Source organism: Strigops habroptila, chromosome 6 (assembly GCF_004027225.2).
Source record: "Strigops habroptila isolate Jane chromosome 6, bStrHab1.2.pri, whole genome shotgun sequence".
Taxonomy (NCBI): Eukaryota; Metazoa; Chordata; class Aves; order Psittaciformes; family Psittacidae; genus Strigops; species Strigops habroptila.
This window is the reverse complement of record NC_044282.2, coordinates 41,540,531-41,557,158: the sequence shown is the minus strand read 5'-3', so window position 1 is coordinate 41,557,158 and position 16,628 is coordinate 41,540,531. Positions and strand designations below refer to the sequence as shown.

Genomic DNA, 16,628 nt, shown 5'->3' with positions numbered 1-16,628 from the left:
CCGCCTGTCCTTGCTTCCACCTTCTATAAGCTTCTTTTTTCCCTCTAAGTTTCCTCAGCAGCTCCTTGTCCATCCATGGAGGTCTCCTGGCCCTCCTGCTGCACTTCCTTCTAGTCAGGATGCAACACTCCTGAGCACGTAGCGGGTGATCCTTGAATATCAGCCAGCAGTCTTGGGCCCCCCTGCCCTCTAGGACTGTATCCCATGAAACCTTACTAAGGAGGTTCCTGAAGAGGCCAAAGTCTGCTTTCTTGAAGTGCAGGGCAGTGAGCTTGCTGCATGCTCTTCTCACCGTCCTGAGGATCTCAAACTCAACCATCTCATGATCACTAGAGCCAAGGCTGCCCTGGAGCGTTTAAACTAATTATCAAGATCTTCAGAGAACAGGAAACTATTTTACTTCAGGTATAACACTGTCTCTCAGGCAGTCTCCATTCTTGTCCCTCATGAAGGTGAGCATCTTAAAACTGAGCAGTGGGGCACTGACTGCCCATTACTGGTTGATGAATAAAAATCAGTGAAACATTTCCAGGGTAAAGTCACTTTTAAAACAAAATAACTGAACATTTCTGACTTCACTTAGGTAGTTTTAAATATAGTACTGCTGCATCATCATAGATTAACCTAAACATGTTAACCGTCTCATGACATCTGCCCAGTTTATTATGAACTGATCAAGAATTCATCCGGTATTGTGATGCTTTGCTTTCTAGAACACTGTACAAGCTCCTCTGGTTTAGACACGTGTTGCAGAAGGGGCCTAATTTTTTATTATTTGTTCTGAGTGAGTAATTCTAATACAAGTACTAGTTCAGACACATCAACTTCTAAAGTTACTTCCCACATATATAACTTCTCCCCCACTCCAGGTGATTTTTGTGCCCAAGATGAAGGTTGAATCTTTTCCAAATCTCTTCCTTTCAAACACTTGGTGTTTCAGTATGCCGCCTGGATACATACAGATGGCTCTGTGGGAGGAAGCAATACAAATGTGCTCAGTCTTGAAGACCAGATTGCAAATGGCAAGTCAAATTTGGGATCTACCAGCATTTCAGAGTAGCCTTCGACCTGGCATGTTTTCCAAGCTCATCAGTAATTTAGTAGTACGCCCCATAATGCTGGAATTACAGTCAGCAATATAGCTTTTCTCAGTTTTAGTTGGGGTTTTCACATGTTGAGCATTCATGAACTTCCATTTTGTGTAACACCTAGTTGACTTCAAGGCTGTGTGTGTCTCAGAAATAAAATAATCTTTCAAAGGACCTTGAATTTCCATGACATCTTGGTTCTCACTTCATGTCAATATGGCTTTTTTGAAAGCAATTTATATTGATGTACTGTGGTTTTGAACTGTGTGGGCAAAGGTCATTACTATAATCATACTCAAGGCAGATCTTGTCAAGATTAGTTACTTTGCAGTAAAAGAGATAGCCGGGAGTGTATCTATTAACAGTCTTTGGCTTTAACATGATATATAATACAGAAATGCTTGCAAGGATAATTGTGATATTGAGAGTATACTGAATGAGGCTTTTATTTTATTTGCATGCCACTTGGATTTATATAATACTATTACTTGAAAAAAATCCTAGCTGGGTATAAAGGGCAGTTTAATATGGGAAGGGACCACCTGAGCCATTGTGTTTGCTTACCCAGGAATAGACATTTAAACTGTGGGTGACTGCATCTACTCTAGTGTCGTCCTGAACCGAGGACATCTAGGCATCGCAACACTACTATTTTTCCCCTTTGGGAACATAAATCTGTGATAAATTAGTAATTCACAAGTAAGGATCAGAACATACAGCAAAAGCTAGTGGAAAATGTGTACAAGTGACAAATCACCATGGTAAATAAATGTGTCCCTTAGTAATTCTTCAAAAGGAAGGATAGGGTGTGATCAGCTCAGGATTATAATGTCCAATATGCTTGTGGTGCTCATGAGAACTGAAAATTTGGAGGAACCGGATAGACAGTGATCCCAAGGGAGCAGCTGCTCTGCCGGGGCCCATTAAAGCAGTTGCTGCTGTGCAGGGAAAGAGCTCAGCTGCCAGCTGAGCTCCCTAGTAAAACAGCCTGCTGCCAGAGGTGGAAGTTGTCCCCCTCTGCCCATACCCGAGCATTAGCACACAGGTGCTTCTCTTGCATGTGTGTATTCATGCACAACATTCCAAATCCTTATTTTGCCTCAGCCAACTGACTTTAACCACACCCAGGGAGTTTGCTGCAGGCTTTGAAAATGCCTGGATGTAAATGGGCTAAAATTGCTTCTGTTTCAATTAGAATTACTTCAAACCAGGCAAAACTGGTGAATTTAAAGCTATGGTGCTGAGAGTAACTCTGGGAAACGAGCAGGTAAATAAGTGTTTAGTATTATACTCAAATATATCTTGGCTAAGGAGCAATTTTACATAGCAGCAAAAATATGTTTAACCTCTTTTCCTCCCTCTAAAGCAAGTAGCAGTTTTGTTTTCTTTTTTAACCTTGAATATATTTCATAATAATGCTGTGCAAGGAATTAGGTATTTTGCATGAATTACTGGTTGTTGGCAGTAATCTTGCCTGTTTCAGGGAGGCACGAATTCCTCTGGTAAAATCTTAGCAACAAAGGAGTTGATGAAAAAAATTCCTGCTAACTTTCATGTGGCCAAGATTTCACCCTTGATCTGTAGGTGGAATGCAAAAAATGTTGCCTCCAAACCCACAGATGTGGTTATTGGTTACAGCACACTGCCTCCTCCTGCCTGGGCACACTGTCCTCTGTAACACATAGGATGTGTAGAGCTGGGGAGAACCTTCTCTAAACTCATGGAAGGTTGGGGTTGGTGGGTTGTTTTTCTTTCACATTGGAAAAATAAATTGTTTTGGAGCTTGATAATTAGCAAGAGCAGCTTAGAAACAGGAAGGAAATGGCTGTATCATTCGTGAAACATTTCAATGTACAAAAAGAAGCCAACCACATATCTGCTTTGGAGTGAAGCCAAGAGTTTTTCAGTGCTCTCTATGGGGGGGGAGGGGGGGGGGGGGGGGAAGGGGGGTGAACACCCACCCCTAATAGCCAGCAATTGAATTGCCAGGGAACATTGTGTGGGCTGAAGCAGCTAGTCTTTGGCTTTGAACTGAGAAACACATCTGATGAACATATTAATGTGCCCCCCACCTCCTTCATGCTGGAAGAACCCTGTCAGACAATTCTCAGCCAGTTGAACTAGTAGTCAACATTTTGATAACCACCAAGAAGCTAATCCTATTTGTAAAGAGTAACTTTACAGGACCCTGTTCAGAGATGAAATTGCTGTAAGTTGTAACTCATTATCCAGACACAAACCATGTGGTCAGTTCTCAGACAGCTCTCCTCTGAGACCATCGTTGCTAATCTCTGAAGCCCAGTGATTTTTCTGTGTTCCAGTTTGTGGTCACTAAGGAGTTCCATGAAAGAACAATATTAGCCATGGCTATTGATCTAGTCCTTGACTGACTATTAAAATTTCTTCTTGATTTGGCCATTTCTTTTCTAGAACATCAGAGGTGGAGGCAGGCTCCTTTAATTATGTATTGATCTGCTTTTTGGCTTTCTTTCCTGTGCTACGAATGTGATCTTTAATGAATGAGCCTAAAGTGACTTCTGTTTCATTTTTCTATGTGACAGAATTTCAGATGCCACGTTAGTTTATTTGCTTCGACACTGTTATTTGCATCCTTTTTATCTTGACTTATAAAAAGCTTATAAAATATGCATGGTGCAGACAAAATAGACTCAGATGACAATTAGTGAATGAAAGTCAAGATTTATGCCTTATTCCCAAGGCTGAAACGAGGATATTTGTAAGAGCATTTGTAGCTCCAGGAAGAGGATTGTAGGGGACAGCTCTTTTCAGGCATGGTGAATATATATACTGCACAGGGCAAGTCCATCTATGTAAATAGTTAAAGCTTTCCTTATGGCATCCCTTGAAGACTGTTGCATAAAGTCCTCTTGGGTCTACCTTGCAGTCATTCCTTTTCCTAGTGTAGAATAAACGTGATGATCTTTTCTTATGGACTGATTTGGTTTTAAGGGTAAGAAAGGCTGGATTGTTCTTTTAATTAACATTCAGAACAGGCAACAAAGGGTGGATGAAAGTTGCATCTATTATCTGGCTGGGTAAATAGTAGTAAGTGCCCTAGTAAGTCACTCCCCTGTTTAGTGCTTAAGGGCAATACACAGAAATTCTTTCACTGATTCAATTTACCAGAAGATTTAAAGGCAAGAGAATAATAATTGGAAATTTTATGAGAATGTGTAGTATCTCAGGTTAATGTTGCATTTTCCTGCAGTGAAGTGGAAAATTCAGAGATAAAGTAACCCTTAACATTTTCCTTGAGACTTGAAATTTTGTACTCTTTTAAGGTTTAAGGCAGGCTCCTAGCTTAATATAGTGAATTGTGTTAAAGAAAACCATCCAGTGATGGCTTCAGTCTGTACTATGCCTCCAAATAGGGACACGTCTTCAGAAAATAGAGTTATTTTGATACATAACTAAGAATATACTAATGATTGAAGAATTGTCTCGTGTGTGTTTATTTTTCATGTTTATTCTGGTTTACGCTATTTTGATAGCTTTGTGTTTGGCTTGTTGCACTCTGGTTTATACGCTGGTCCCTGTAGCAGACTTAGGGAACACAGGTGCTCACAGTGTCTTGGCTGGCAGCTGTGCTGTGTCCAGCACCCATGTGCCCATGTCCATTCTCCTGATCTGTCTGCAGAGCGGGTAGCCAGCACTGTATTTAGATTGTGTTCTTGCCAACACAGGGCTGAAATCCTTCTGCTCCAGGGAAGTTTGCCACCTTTAACTAGCTTCCAAAGTTGTGGTAAGGGTGAAGGATCCATAGTTTGGATACTGTTCTGTGTGAGCTAAATAATCTGCGGGGGTTTCCTGGAAAGATAATCTAGCCCAGTTCCTGTCATACAGCCAAAGGGAAACATGCTGACTCTGTATGAACCAGGGTGGGGTTTTTTACAGAGAGAGAGTGCTGTTTCTGCAAGAATTATATAGCCATCCTGCTCCTAACATCACGTCTGGGAGTCAGAATGTATTAGCAAGAAGCTTTGTGCATTTTAAGTAGGCAGTTTATCGTACTATCAGAATAATTTTGGAGTGAATGTAATCTTTTAAACATATGTATGTATTGATGGCTAGGGCAAAATGTTTCTGTTGCTGTTAAGATTTGTTGCTGATCTCAGTGCAAATCCTTTTTTCACTTGACCATGATTGCAATAAAATTTCAAGTGATTCAGTGAAATTGCATGCTCATGTTAGAGTTAGGATGTGGATATGTGATCCAGAACTGCCTTGCGATTGATTATACAAATTGAGCTTTAAGCCACCCTAGCGAAGGCTGCAAATAATATTTTTGGCTTCATCACGTGACCAAAAGCAACCTTCAGGAAGGATGTTTAAAGGGAGATGTAATAACAGCAAGTCTGCTGCTTGGTGCTAAGCAAAACTTCCATGTCAACAAGAGGTTTTGGAGCCAGTGAAGCTTCAGTGTTTGTCACAGTTCTAATGCATGCTCGTTAAAACTATATATAATGCTCTCAGTCATACTAGATGAGCAAACATGAATCTTCATTGTAAATGTAAAAGGCAATGGTAAGGTGAGCTAAAAGGACATGTCTATGGTAACGCCTGTACATGTAAAGCTAATACGTGATAACATACTACTACCTATATTTTCCCAAGATGCATTTCTAATTATCTGTCTGCAGGGATATTAAAAGCACCTGGAGCAGTAAAATGAAATATCAGTGATATATGTATAAACAAACAACTCTGATTTTTAGAAATAATGAAGACCCTAGCTGCACACTGGTGTGTTAGCTGCTTTTAAAATCTAAAGTGAGCATCACTGATTTTAAGCTTGTGTTTCATAGTGTTAAGAATTAGCAATATTTGTTAATATTATTATCTTTGCCATGCTTTCCTCCTTTAGCTGAGAATTACATCTTTGTATATAACCTTATTTTTTTATTCATTTTAGACAAGCTCTATATGGGACCAGGGCAACTGTACCATGATCTGCAGAACCTTTTACATGACTTGACTGTAGTTGGTCAAATTAGTCAATTAATAGGCAGCCTTAAAGGAAACTATCAGGTAATAAACAAAGCTGGATTTATTTTTCAAATATGTTCCTGTTGTAAAGTGCCATAACTGTCTCTCTCTGGGAGCTGTGCAAGGCATTCTTTAGTTCTCTCTGTAGAGTGTAATAATTTTTACCTCTAGTAATTTATTTACTTTAAGCTGTTTAGCGTTATAAGTAGATTACAGCTGTCTTTCTAATCTTGTTTTTCTTTATAGTTTTTAAGCGTAAGTGGATACTACAAGTGTCTGCATTTGCTCAGTAGCTCAGGGAACACAATTACATTTTGGTCTTATGAAATTGGATTCTTGCAGTTAGACAAGGTAGTAGGAGGATGGTTGTTTGGAGGGAGCTGTTGATGCCCATCCAAGCTCATAATCCTGGCTTTCAGGGGGAGCTGTTCTTAAAACTGAGTGCAAATCACAAAAATATAAAAGGATTCTTAGGGGAATTTTGAAAGTAATGCGCTTTGGCTTTGTTCACGTTCTTTTTATTTATCTTATATTCTGGCAGGTGGATACAGTAATTTAACAGTGAATTTCAGAATAAGTTCTCCATAGTCTGAAGACTTTAAAAAAAAAACCAAAAAAAACCCAAAACAAAACAAAAAAACAAAAAACAACCAAAAAAAACCAAAACAAAACAAAAAAACAAAAAAACAAACAAAAAAAAAAAAACACAAAACCAAAAAAAACCAAAAACCAAAACAAAACCAAAACCACTTTTTTGTTCTTTGTTTTACTTGCTTTATGTATGCTTAGGCATAATTTTTAACTCCTACCTGCCACCATAGGCTGTAACTATATATGCGTGTGTGAATATGTATATGAAAGCTGAGTTTCTTTTGGGATATCTTGTCTTCAGAGTCAAGGGCATTAAATAAAACATAGTTTTGTGAAAATATGTACTGTGAAGGAAGTTTATGGAAACAGTACCTTTGGACAAAATTTCACAAGTATTTGAAGGTAAATTTCAGCTGCATTATTGGGAATATGTATAGCAGAGATACCATCAGATATTCACCCAGTAAGATATAAAAAATGTTTCTGCCTGTATTTCTAGTCAGAGCCAACTATGTTTTGAAAACTTAAAATTCAGTCAATGTTTCCAGGTAGGGATGTTTTATAGATGATTAGATACAAGATAATTGGAACAGGTTGGTGGAGGAATGAGGTCAGCTTCCCTATTTCTGAAAAAGACCTCCATTTTAATAAACTTTTGACTGTGGAAAATTAGTGTACTTTTGTGTATGAATACCTGTTACTATTGATGCTTTAAGCGTCACTCAGGTGTGCTTTTACCCTCTGTGACCACTCAGCTTACTTATTAACTCGGATTATTATTTCAGCATCCTTTTTAAACAGATTCCAGCTGCACAGACATCTTTCATGATAGCTCTGTAAATATTTTGGATCAAAGATTTGAACAAAAATTTATTGGCAGTGTGATTTGTAGAGTTTTTCCTGAGATCTTCTTTAGAAACAGAATTTGTGAGTTCTCACTGAAATGAGGTAAAAGTGTTGTGTGTACACCTGATGCAAATTTACATAATCTGAAAAACACTTGGGAATGTCATCTGTATATCATCAAAATCTGAGCAATGTGAGATTGAATCATCAGATAAATTATGTTGGAATTTTTTTACAGATATTTTTGAAATGTGTTTTCAAATATGGTTAAATTATCCATGATTAAAATGTGGACTAAATGAGGGCCAGGTGCCAGAAATTGTTTGTTATATGCAGAGATCACCTTAGCCTGTTGGAAATAGGCCAGTAGGCTGGCATTGAATCTTAGCTTTTTTAATTTTTCAGAACTTAAACCAATCTGTAGCCCATGACTGGACCTCAGGTTTACAAAAACTGATTTTGAAAAAAGAAGATGAAATCAGAGCGGCAGATCGCTGTAGAATTCAGCTGCAACTCCCAGGAAAACAGGACAAGTCAGTAGCAATCTTGATTACAAAACTTTCTAAATGGGCTTATGTATTAGGCGTAGAGGTACCAGGGAGGATTTGGGAATCTGTAGCTTTTTCCCTTCTTCTGTCTTCACAGTTAACTTCCGACTTTTGCTCTCATGCCACAGTGCTGGGAACTTGCATGTTCCAGGGCAGTGTTGTAGTTTTTCTTTGTTCCACCACCCTGTGTTCCAGGTACAGGAAGGAAGGGAGGAACCATGACAGTGACATCTCATAGGGAACACCCACTGTTATATTCTTTCACCAAGGGGGTGTTCTTCTTGTTCCATTTCATATAAAGTGTAGGAAGATGAGTGTATAGCATATCATAGCCTGCATGCTTATATCAGAGCTGTGCCTTTGTCTAAGTATTAGAAAATAATGAAGCTTCATCTTACTCAATATTTCTAGCCTTGACTGAATCTATGCTCAATGTGTTTAGAGTGGCTTTTTTTTTTTTTTTTTGTCTTGCAGGTCTGGGCGGCCCACGTTCTTTACAGCTGTGTTCAATACATTTACCCCTGCCATCAAACAGTCCTGGATCAACAATTTACAAATGGCTAAACTGGCCCTTGGTAATTCTTAGTTACCTAAATTTCCTATCAAGTTGAGGTAGCTCTTGGTGTACCGTATTTTTTTTAATTCTTATTTTTTAGAGAAATTACTTTGAGAAAAATGTATCTGCAGATAATAAAATTGCAATACAATGAATAGGAGTGATTGTGTATCACTAAAGTAATGATGTTATAGGTAGAATGGGGGTTATGAAGGAATAGAATTTCTATAGTACTTTAATGATGTGGTAATCATTATTAATCGTTATATCTAAATTAACAAGAATGAGATACCCTACAGGACAGACAGGTGAGGAAGTTATTCCATTATAAACTTATTTCTTCAGATCTTACAAACTTTTTAAACTTGGAACTTCAGGTTCAGATTTCTCAGTTTTAGCTCAGAATTATTTTAGCTAGTAAAGCTGATGGGTTCATTTGGTTAGCTTTCTGAGCATGAAATAAACTTCTGGGTGTAGTTTTAATATAATGCAGTACTTCTGTAGCTGGATATGTAGAACTCAAGTTTTTTGGGGGGGGAGATTTTTCTTTTTTTAACGTAAATCTGTAGTCTTCACTAGAGGGATTACCACAAACAAACCTGATCTAAATGGGAGCAATATAGAATGTGCTGTCCTGTGATTTTGTTAGTTCACTGTGTTTGCACAGGGGGCATAGATTTCCAAAGATACCTGGGATTTTGAATGTCTGAGTTGAGAAACATGGAGGATATGCACTTTCTAGAAAGCAAGTTTCACCAGCACATCCTCAAAATACAGTGCTTTTATGATATCTCACTGAAGGCAGGCAAAATAACAAAAATAAAATAAGAGAGAATGGATGTCTCCATCATTCCAGGAGGAGAATCCTTGTAGTTATGAATAGTTATGATTAGTAGTTGGTAGTGATGTCACTCATACAGGCAGAGAAATGCTATTTGCAAATCAGATTTCTTGAGGTTTTCTGTCCTATTTTAATAACCTACTTGACAAGATCATTAAGAGAACACATTTTCTTAGTGAAAGGTGTTCTTTTTTTGCAGTATCAATATGTATCTGATCTACTATACTGAATTTTTTCTCATAGTTTTATGTTGTCATTCATGCATTTATGGCACAAGAGCAGCCTGATCAGTATTAACCAATCTGACAGAACTCTTTTCTATTCCTTTAGAGAGGTGGAAGTGAATATTCAGTTTAAGTATTATGGGATGTTTGTTGTTTCCATTGCAGCGGAGGATAACCTGTTAGGTTGGTTCTGTGTAGAAGATGATGGAAATCAAATAAAAAAGGAGAAACATCCTCTCCTCGTCAGACACATGCCAGTGATGATGGCCAAGCAACAGGAGTTTAAGGTGCACAGAATTTCTATATGAGATTACACTTGCTTTTCTTGTGTGATATAACTGCTAAAGAAAACCATATTGTAAATACATCTAATAATGTGTATGTATTATTTCTCTTGAGTTACTACTTTGGTGTAAAATCAGTTGCAATGGAAGGTCCAAGAGGGTCACAGGAATGCAAAATACTGCGATCTTTGAGGCACCAAGAACCTTAGTGTTGACTTTTATATAGTATGGCATCTGTTTTCAGGTGTAAGCTCATCACGCAATGGTAACAGAACTGCTGGGAGTTATGAATTGGTCTTGAAGTTTCAAAGTGTTTGAGGCTCCAAACTAACCTGCAGCTTACAAAGTGCAGGAATCTGATGTCCATGATAGCTGTCCTGCACCCATGTAACTATGTTACACCATCCTCCTCAAATTTCTGATTTTCATTAGAGCACAGAGAGCCATAGTTTTAAAAGTATTTTAACAGATCAGTTTTATGGGGTGTTATAGAAAATGTACAAATAGTCTTAATGGTTCATCATTGACCAGGGCGGGCAAACAGGGTGTGGCACGTCAGGGCGTGGCGTGGCAGATCGCGCAGCAGTTGGCGCAGGCAGGGCGAGCGGGCAGCGAGCGGGATGGTAAGCACTCGCCTCAGGACCAGGGCCTGCTCTGGGAGCTCTGCCCTGGCGGTGGCCAGCGTAGGCACCCAGACAGAGCCGATGAGAGGGGAGGCTGCGGCGCAGACCTCGGAGTGTAGAAAGTGCCTCGACTGGTCTCTTGAGGCGAGGGTGCACAATGGACAGGGCTGCAATCGCTGCGCCCTGGTGGAGGTCCTCCTGCAGCAGGTGGCTGAGCTGCGGGAGGCTGTTGGAGAGCTAAAAGATGCCAGGGAAGCTGAGAGGAAGCTGGGCTGCTTGCTCCAGGCCCAAACTGTGCAGGGGCTGCAAACGTCCAGCATTGCTCATATAGGAAAGAAGGAGGGCAGCAACCCAGGAAGCTGGGAATTAGTCACGAGAAAAACTAACAAAAAAAGGAGGAAGAGGACAATTAACAACAAGGGGCTTCCTCCTAAATCTGATGTCCCCACCCAGAACTGCTTTGCAGTTCTGCAGGGGGCTAACGAGAAAGCACCCACCACACCTAATGAGCATCCTGCTGATGCACCAGTAAAGAGGATCACTACTGGTGCCTCCAGGAAAAAGCGGAGGGTCACAGTAGTAGGGGACTCTACTTTAAAAGGCACAGAGGCACTCATCTGCCGGCCTGACCCAGTCTCGAGGGAGGTGTGTTGCCTGCCAGGGGCTCGGATCAGGGATGTTGCTGAGAGGCTGCCTGCTCTAGTAAGTCCTGCTGACTGTTACCCCCTTCTAGTGGTCCATGTGGGTGCTAGAGATATAGATAGCAGTAGCCTGGAGAACATTAAGAAGGACTACAGAGCCCTGGGAGAGGTGGTTAGGGGCTCTGGGGCTCAGATAGTTTTTTCATCGATTCTCCAGGACAAAGGGGAGGACCTTAAAAAAGCTAGGCGCGTTTGGCAGGTTAATAAATGGTTAGAATGCTGGTGCCATAGTCAGGGGTTTGGCTATTTAGAACATGGGGCTCCATTTGGGAGGCCAGATCTACTGGAGGCTGGTGGAGCTGGTCTGACAAAGAAGGGGAAGAGCTGTTTTGGTAGGAGGCTTGCCAGGCTGGTCAAGAAAGCTTTAAACTAGATGTGTTGGGGGAGGGGAGCATTGATCCATCCCAACACTCCTGGTCAGTTGCCAGCACCTGTAGTAAGTGCTTGGAGCAATGTAGAGATGTTCCAGCTGCCCCAGCCATCGAGTTGGCTGCATTTGGAGCTCGGCTAAGGTGCCTCTATACAAACGCCCGTAGTATGGGGAACAAGCAAGAGGAATTAGAGATGTGTGCAAGGCTACGGGAATATGATGTCATTGGTATCACAGAAACATGGTGGGATGGCTCCTATGACTGGAGTGTCGGAATGGAAGGTTACAGGCTGTTTAGAAAAGACAGGCCAGGCAGACAGGGAGGGGGCGTTGCTATCTATGTCAGTGATAGGCTAGAGAGTATGGAACTCTGTCTGGGGACGGGTGATGAGGTAACAGAGTGTGTGTGGGTCAGGATCAAAGGGAAAACAGGAATGGGGGACATTACGGTGGGGATCTGTTACAGGCCTCCTGATCAAGAGGACTCTGTGGATGAAGCGCTCTACAGACAGATAGGAGCAGCCTCACGCTCGCAGGCCCTGGTCCTCATGGGGGACTTCAACCATCCTGACATCTGTTGGAGGGACGGTACGGCCCGGCACAAGCAATCCAGGAGGTTCCTTGATTGTGTGGAAGACAACTTCCTCTTTCAAGCAATAGAGGAGCCGACGAGGAGAGGTGCCATGCTGGACCTTGTGCTCACCAACAGGGAGGGACTGGTTGGAAATGTAACGCTCCAGGGCAGCCTTGGCTCTAGTGATCACGAGATGGTTGAGTTTGAGATCCTCAGGACAGTGAGAAGAGCATGCAGCAAGCTCACTGCCCTGGACTTCAAGAAAGCAGACTTTGGCCTCTTCAGGAACCTCCTTAGTAAGGTTTCATGGGATACAGTCCTAGAGGGCAGGGGGGCCCAAGACTGCTGGTTGATATTCAAGGATCACCTGCTACGTGCTCAGGAGTGTTGCAACCCGACTAGAAGAAAGTGCAGCAGGAGGGCCAGGAGACCTCCATGGATGGACAAGTGGCTGCTGAGGAAACTTAGAGGGAAAAAAGAAGCGTATAGAAGGTGGAAGCGAGGACAAGCGGCCTGGGAAGAATATAGGAGCATTGCCCGAGAAGCTAGGGACCAGGTTAGGAAAGCTAAGGCCCAGCTAGAATGAAGTTTGGCAAGGGATGTGAAAGATAACAGGAAAGGATTCTATAGATACGTAGCAAATAAAAGACAGACTAGGGACAATGTGGGCCCTCTCCAGAAGCTATCAGGAGAACTGGCTACCGTGGATTTGGAGAAGTCTGAGGTTCTTAATGACTTCTTTGCCTCAGTCTTCACCAGCAAATGCTCTGACCACACCACGAAAGTCTTGGAAAGGAAATGCAGGGACTGTGAGAATGAAGACCTTAGGCCCGCTATAGGAGAGGATCCGGTTCGAGACCATCTTAAGAACCTGAACGTGCACAAGTCCATGGAACCTGATGAAATCCATCCACGGGTCCTGAAGGAGCTGGCGAATGAAGTTGCTAAACCACTGTCCATCATATTCGAAAAATCCTGGCAGTCAGGTGAAGTTCCTGATGACTGGAAGAAGGGTAATATAACCCCCATTTTCAAGAAGGGGAAGGTGGAAGACCCAAGGAACTACAGACCAGTCAGCCTCACCTCTGTGCCTGGCAAAATCTTGGAACAGTTTCTCCTGGAAAACATGCTAAGGCACATGAAAAACAATGAGGTGGTTGGTGACAGCCAACATGGCTTCACTAAGGGGAAATCCTGCCTGACCAATTTGGTGGCCTTCTATGATGGAGCCACGGAACTGATGGACAGGGGCAGAGCAGTTGATGTCATCTACCTGGACTTGTGCAAAGCGTTCGACACTGTCCCGCATGACATCCTTGTCTCTAAATTGGAGAGACATCAATTTGATAGATGGACCACTCGGTCGATAAAATACTGGCTCGATGGCCGCACACAAAGAGTTGTGGTAAATGGCTCGACGTCCAGTTGGAAACCTGTAACGAGTGGTGTCCCTCAGGGATCGGTGTTGGGACTGGTCCTGTTCAACATCTTTGTCGGCAACATGGACAGTGGGATTGAGTGCGCCCTCAGCAAGTTTGCCGACGACACCAAGCTGTGTGGTTCGGTTGATACGCTGGAGGGAAGGGATGCCATCCAGAGGGACCTTGACACGCTTGTGAGGTGGGCCGATGCCAACCTAATGAAGTTTAACCATGCCAAGTGTAAGGTCCTACACCTGGGTCGGGGCAATCCCAGGCACTGCTACAGGCTGGGCAGAGAAGAGATTCAGAGCAGCCCTGCAGAAAAGGACTTGGGGGTGTTGGTTGACGAAAAGCTTAACATGAGCCGGCAGTGTGTGCTTGCAGCCCAGAAAGCCAACCGTATCCTGGGCTGCATCAAAAGAAGCATGACCAGCAGGTCAAAGGAGGTGATCCTGCCCCTCTACTCTGCTCTCGTGAGACCTCACTTGGAGTACTGTGTACAGTTCTGGTGTCCTCAACATAAAAAGGACATGGAGCTGTTGGAGCGAGTCCAGAGGAGGGCCACGAGGATGATAAGAGGGCTGGAGCACCTCCCATATGAAGACAGGCTGAGAGAGTTGGGGCTGTTCAGCCTGGAGAAGAGAAGGCTGCGTGGAGACCTCATAGCAGCCTTCCAGTATCTGAAGGGGGTCTACAAGGATGCTGGGGAGGGACTCTTCCTTAGGGACTGTAGTGGTAGGACAAGCGGTAATGGCTTTAAACTTGAACAGGGGAAGTTTAGATTAGATATAAGGAGGGAGTTCTTTACAGTGAGGGTGGTGAAGCACTGGAATGGGTTGCCCAGGGAGGTTGTGGGTGCTCCATCCCTGGCGGTGTTCAAGGCCAGGTTGGACAGAGCCTTGGACCACGTGGTTTAGGGCAAGGTGTCCCTGCCCATGGCAGGGGGGTTGGAACTAGATGATCTTAGGTCCTTTCCAACCCTTACGATTCTATGATTCTATGTAGTGCTGCTAACAGCTCTGCTAGAATAGCTTGTTCAAGTGAGAAAGTTCTGCACTCTCAAGTATATGAAGCTGATTTATCTGCTGGAGAGATGCCAGTTGGAAAAGTGATAAAAAAAATTAAAATCAAGAACTAAAAATAATTTGTTTTTTAAATTTTTAAATTTAATTAGTTGATAATAGTTGATAGTCCAGAAGGGGAGACTCGGGCAGGGTCATGATATATTTCAGCCTTACATGTAAAAGGACACTGCAGAAGGGAGGCAGTGGCTGAGATGAGAAGTAACAGACTAACGATTATGGCAAGGATGATGTTAGGTTGGGTTGGTTCTTGCCTTTTGTGATTCTTTGATATCCTTAAATGTTTTAGTTAATTACAGAATAAATTGGGCAAAAACAGGCACATCTTCTTAATGTGGCAACTGCTCTCTTTTCCTTTGAAGATTGAATGTGCTGCTTATAATCCTGAACCATACCTCTCTGGAGAAACTGAGTCAGATTCCTGTGCCATGGAACATGGTTTTCTTTGGGTAAGTGTAATCTTTAAAAACTAAAAGGGGGCAGTCTCCTGTTCCTCTGCATTGTTTTTTGTGACTCTCCACAACATATGGATCTGACATAAATTTTGGATTGGTTTTTTTTTTCCCCCGTTTTGTTTGTTTGAAGATGGACTTCTGTAAAGGATATCTAGTAATTTTGTCCATGTGATCTCCCTGTTCTCTGTAGGGTGTCACTTATGTGGGTGAGATTTATTAGTGTAGCACAGAACGAATCCCAAAGTGCTGAGCACATTCAGAAGTGAGTTATGTGCTAATTTATAATGAGGGCTGCTAAAACCCATATGAGCTCACACTGTCCTGTTGTCTGTTTTCATGTTTTAAAAATGCTTTAGCCATAAATAATCTGTTTAAGCCTGTACATAGGAAAAACAAACAAACCTATTCTGGCATATTGTTACAGCCTCCAATATGCAGATATTCCAGCCAAGTGAGATAGCCAATACTTAAAAAAAACCCCAAAACCCTAATGATTTCAGTAGCTTTTCTTGTTACTACAATACTGAAATTTTAAGGGAACCCTTGCGAAATAAAAGTAAAATTTAGAAATAGGTTTTGTCAGTGGTCTTTTTCATGGTGATTCATGTAATTTCTTTTTGCTTTGTTATTTGTAAACAGTCGTCACAACTATATGCCAATAAAATCTTTCTGCTGCCACAAAATGTTCTTTCTTTCTCTTTGCTGTGTTCTCATTTCATATAAGCATAAAGAGTTACTATATAAAAACACTGTTGCTTGGGCAGAGGTTTTCTACTTGGTTGGTTTTGATTTTTTGGGGTTTTTTTGTGTTTTTTTTTTGTTTGTTTGGGTTTTTTTTTTTTGTTTTTTTTGGGTTTTTTTTTTTTTGTTTTTTTTTGTTTTTTTTTTTTTTTAATTTTCCCGGATCTCTAAAATGTACAGATTTGTGGACATATTGATGATCCTTAGTTCTGGATCAGGAAGAAATTTAGGACTCTATTTCAGCAACTTTACGAAAGGGTTTATATTAATCCCTTTTTCTGTTGGGACAGAGCATTTATTTGTAGACCTGTTACTGTGCAAAGGACAGGCCTCAGCTATATTATTTAAGAGTCTGAGATAACTTAGAACACTGATTATTAAAATAATATATTAGTTATTATAATTGCATTACATTATGTATATACATGAGTCAGACATCAGAGTAGGCCATAATATTGCTTCTTTCAAAAAAGAACTGGTTTTGTGACTATACAGGGGAATTTTGTGTATATAATGTTTTGACATCTCTTGTATTTGTGCTGAGTTATTGACTTGTTTATGTCTTAATGCATGAAAAATCATATTCACACATATAACTTGAGAAGTATTCCTCAATTAACATTCCAGTCATTCCTTCTTGTTAACGCTTATCTTCCTGAAGACAAGTATCAATCTT

The 16,628-nt window shown here is 41.4% G+C and overlaps 1 protein-coding gene across 5 annotated transcripts in view; it reads left to right on the top strand.

The window, feature by feature from the left end:
• Positions 1-16,628, top strand: part of ARHGEF10 (Rho guanine nucleotide exchange factor 10) — a 115,011-nt gene that overhangs the window by 69,607 nt on the left and 28,776 nt on the right. For all 5 annotated transcript variants that reach the window (XM_030489806.1, XM_030489810.1, XM_030489807.1 and 2 more), the window contains 5 exons: positions 6,022-6,137; positions 7,938-8,065; positions 8,555-8,655; positions 9,867-9,988; positions 15,119-15,205. In XM_030489806.1, coding sequence (XP_030345666.1) covers positions 6,022-6,137; positions 7,938-8,065; positions 8,555-8,655; positions 9,867-9,988; positions 15,119-15,205 — 554 coding nt within the window. The remainder of the gene's footprint in view (positions 1-6,021; positions 6,138-7,937; positions 8,066-8,554; positions 8,656-9,866; positions 9,989-15,118; positions 15,206-16,628) is intronic.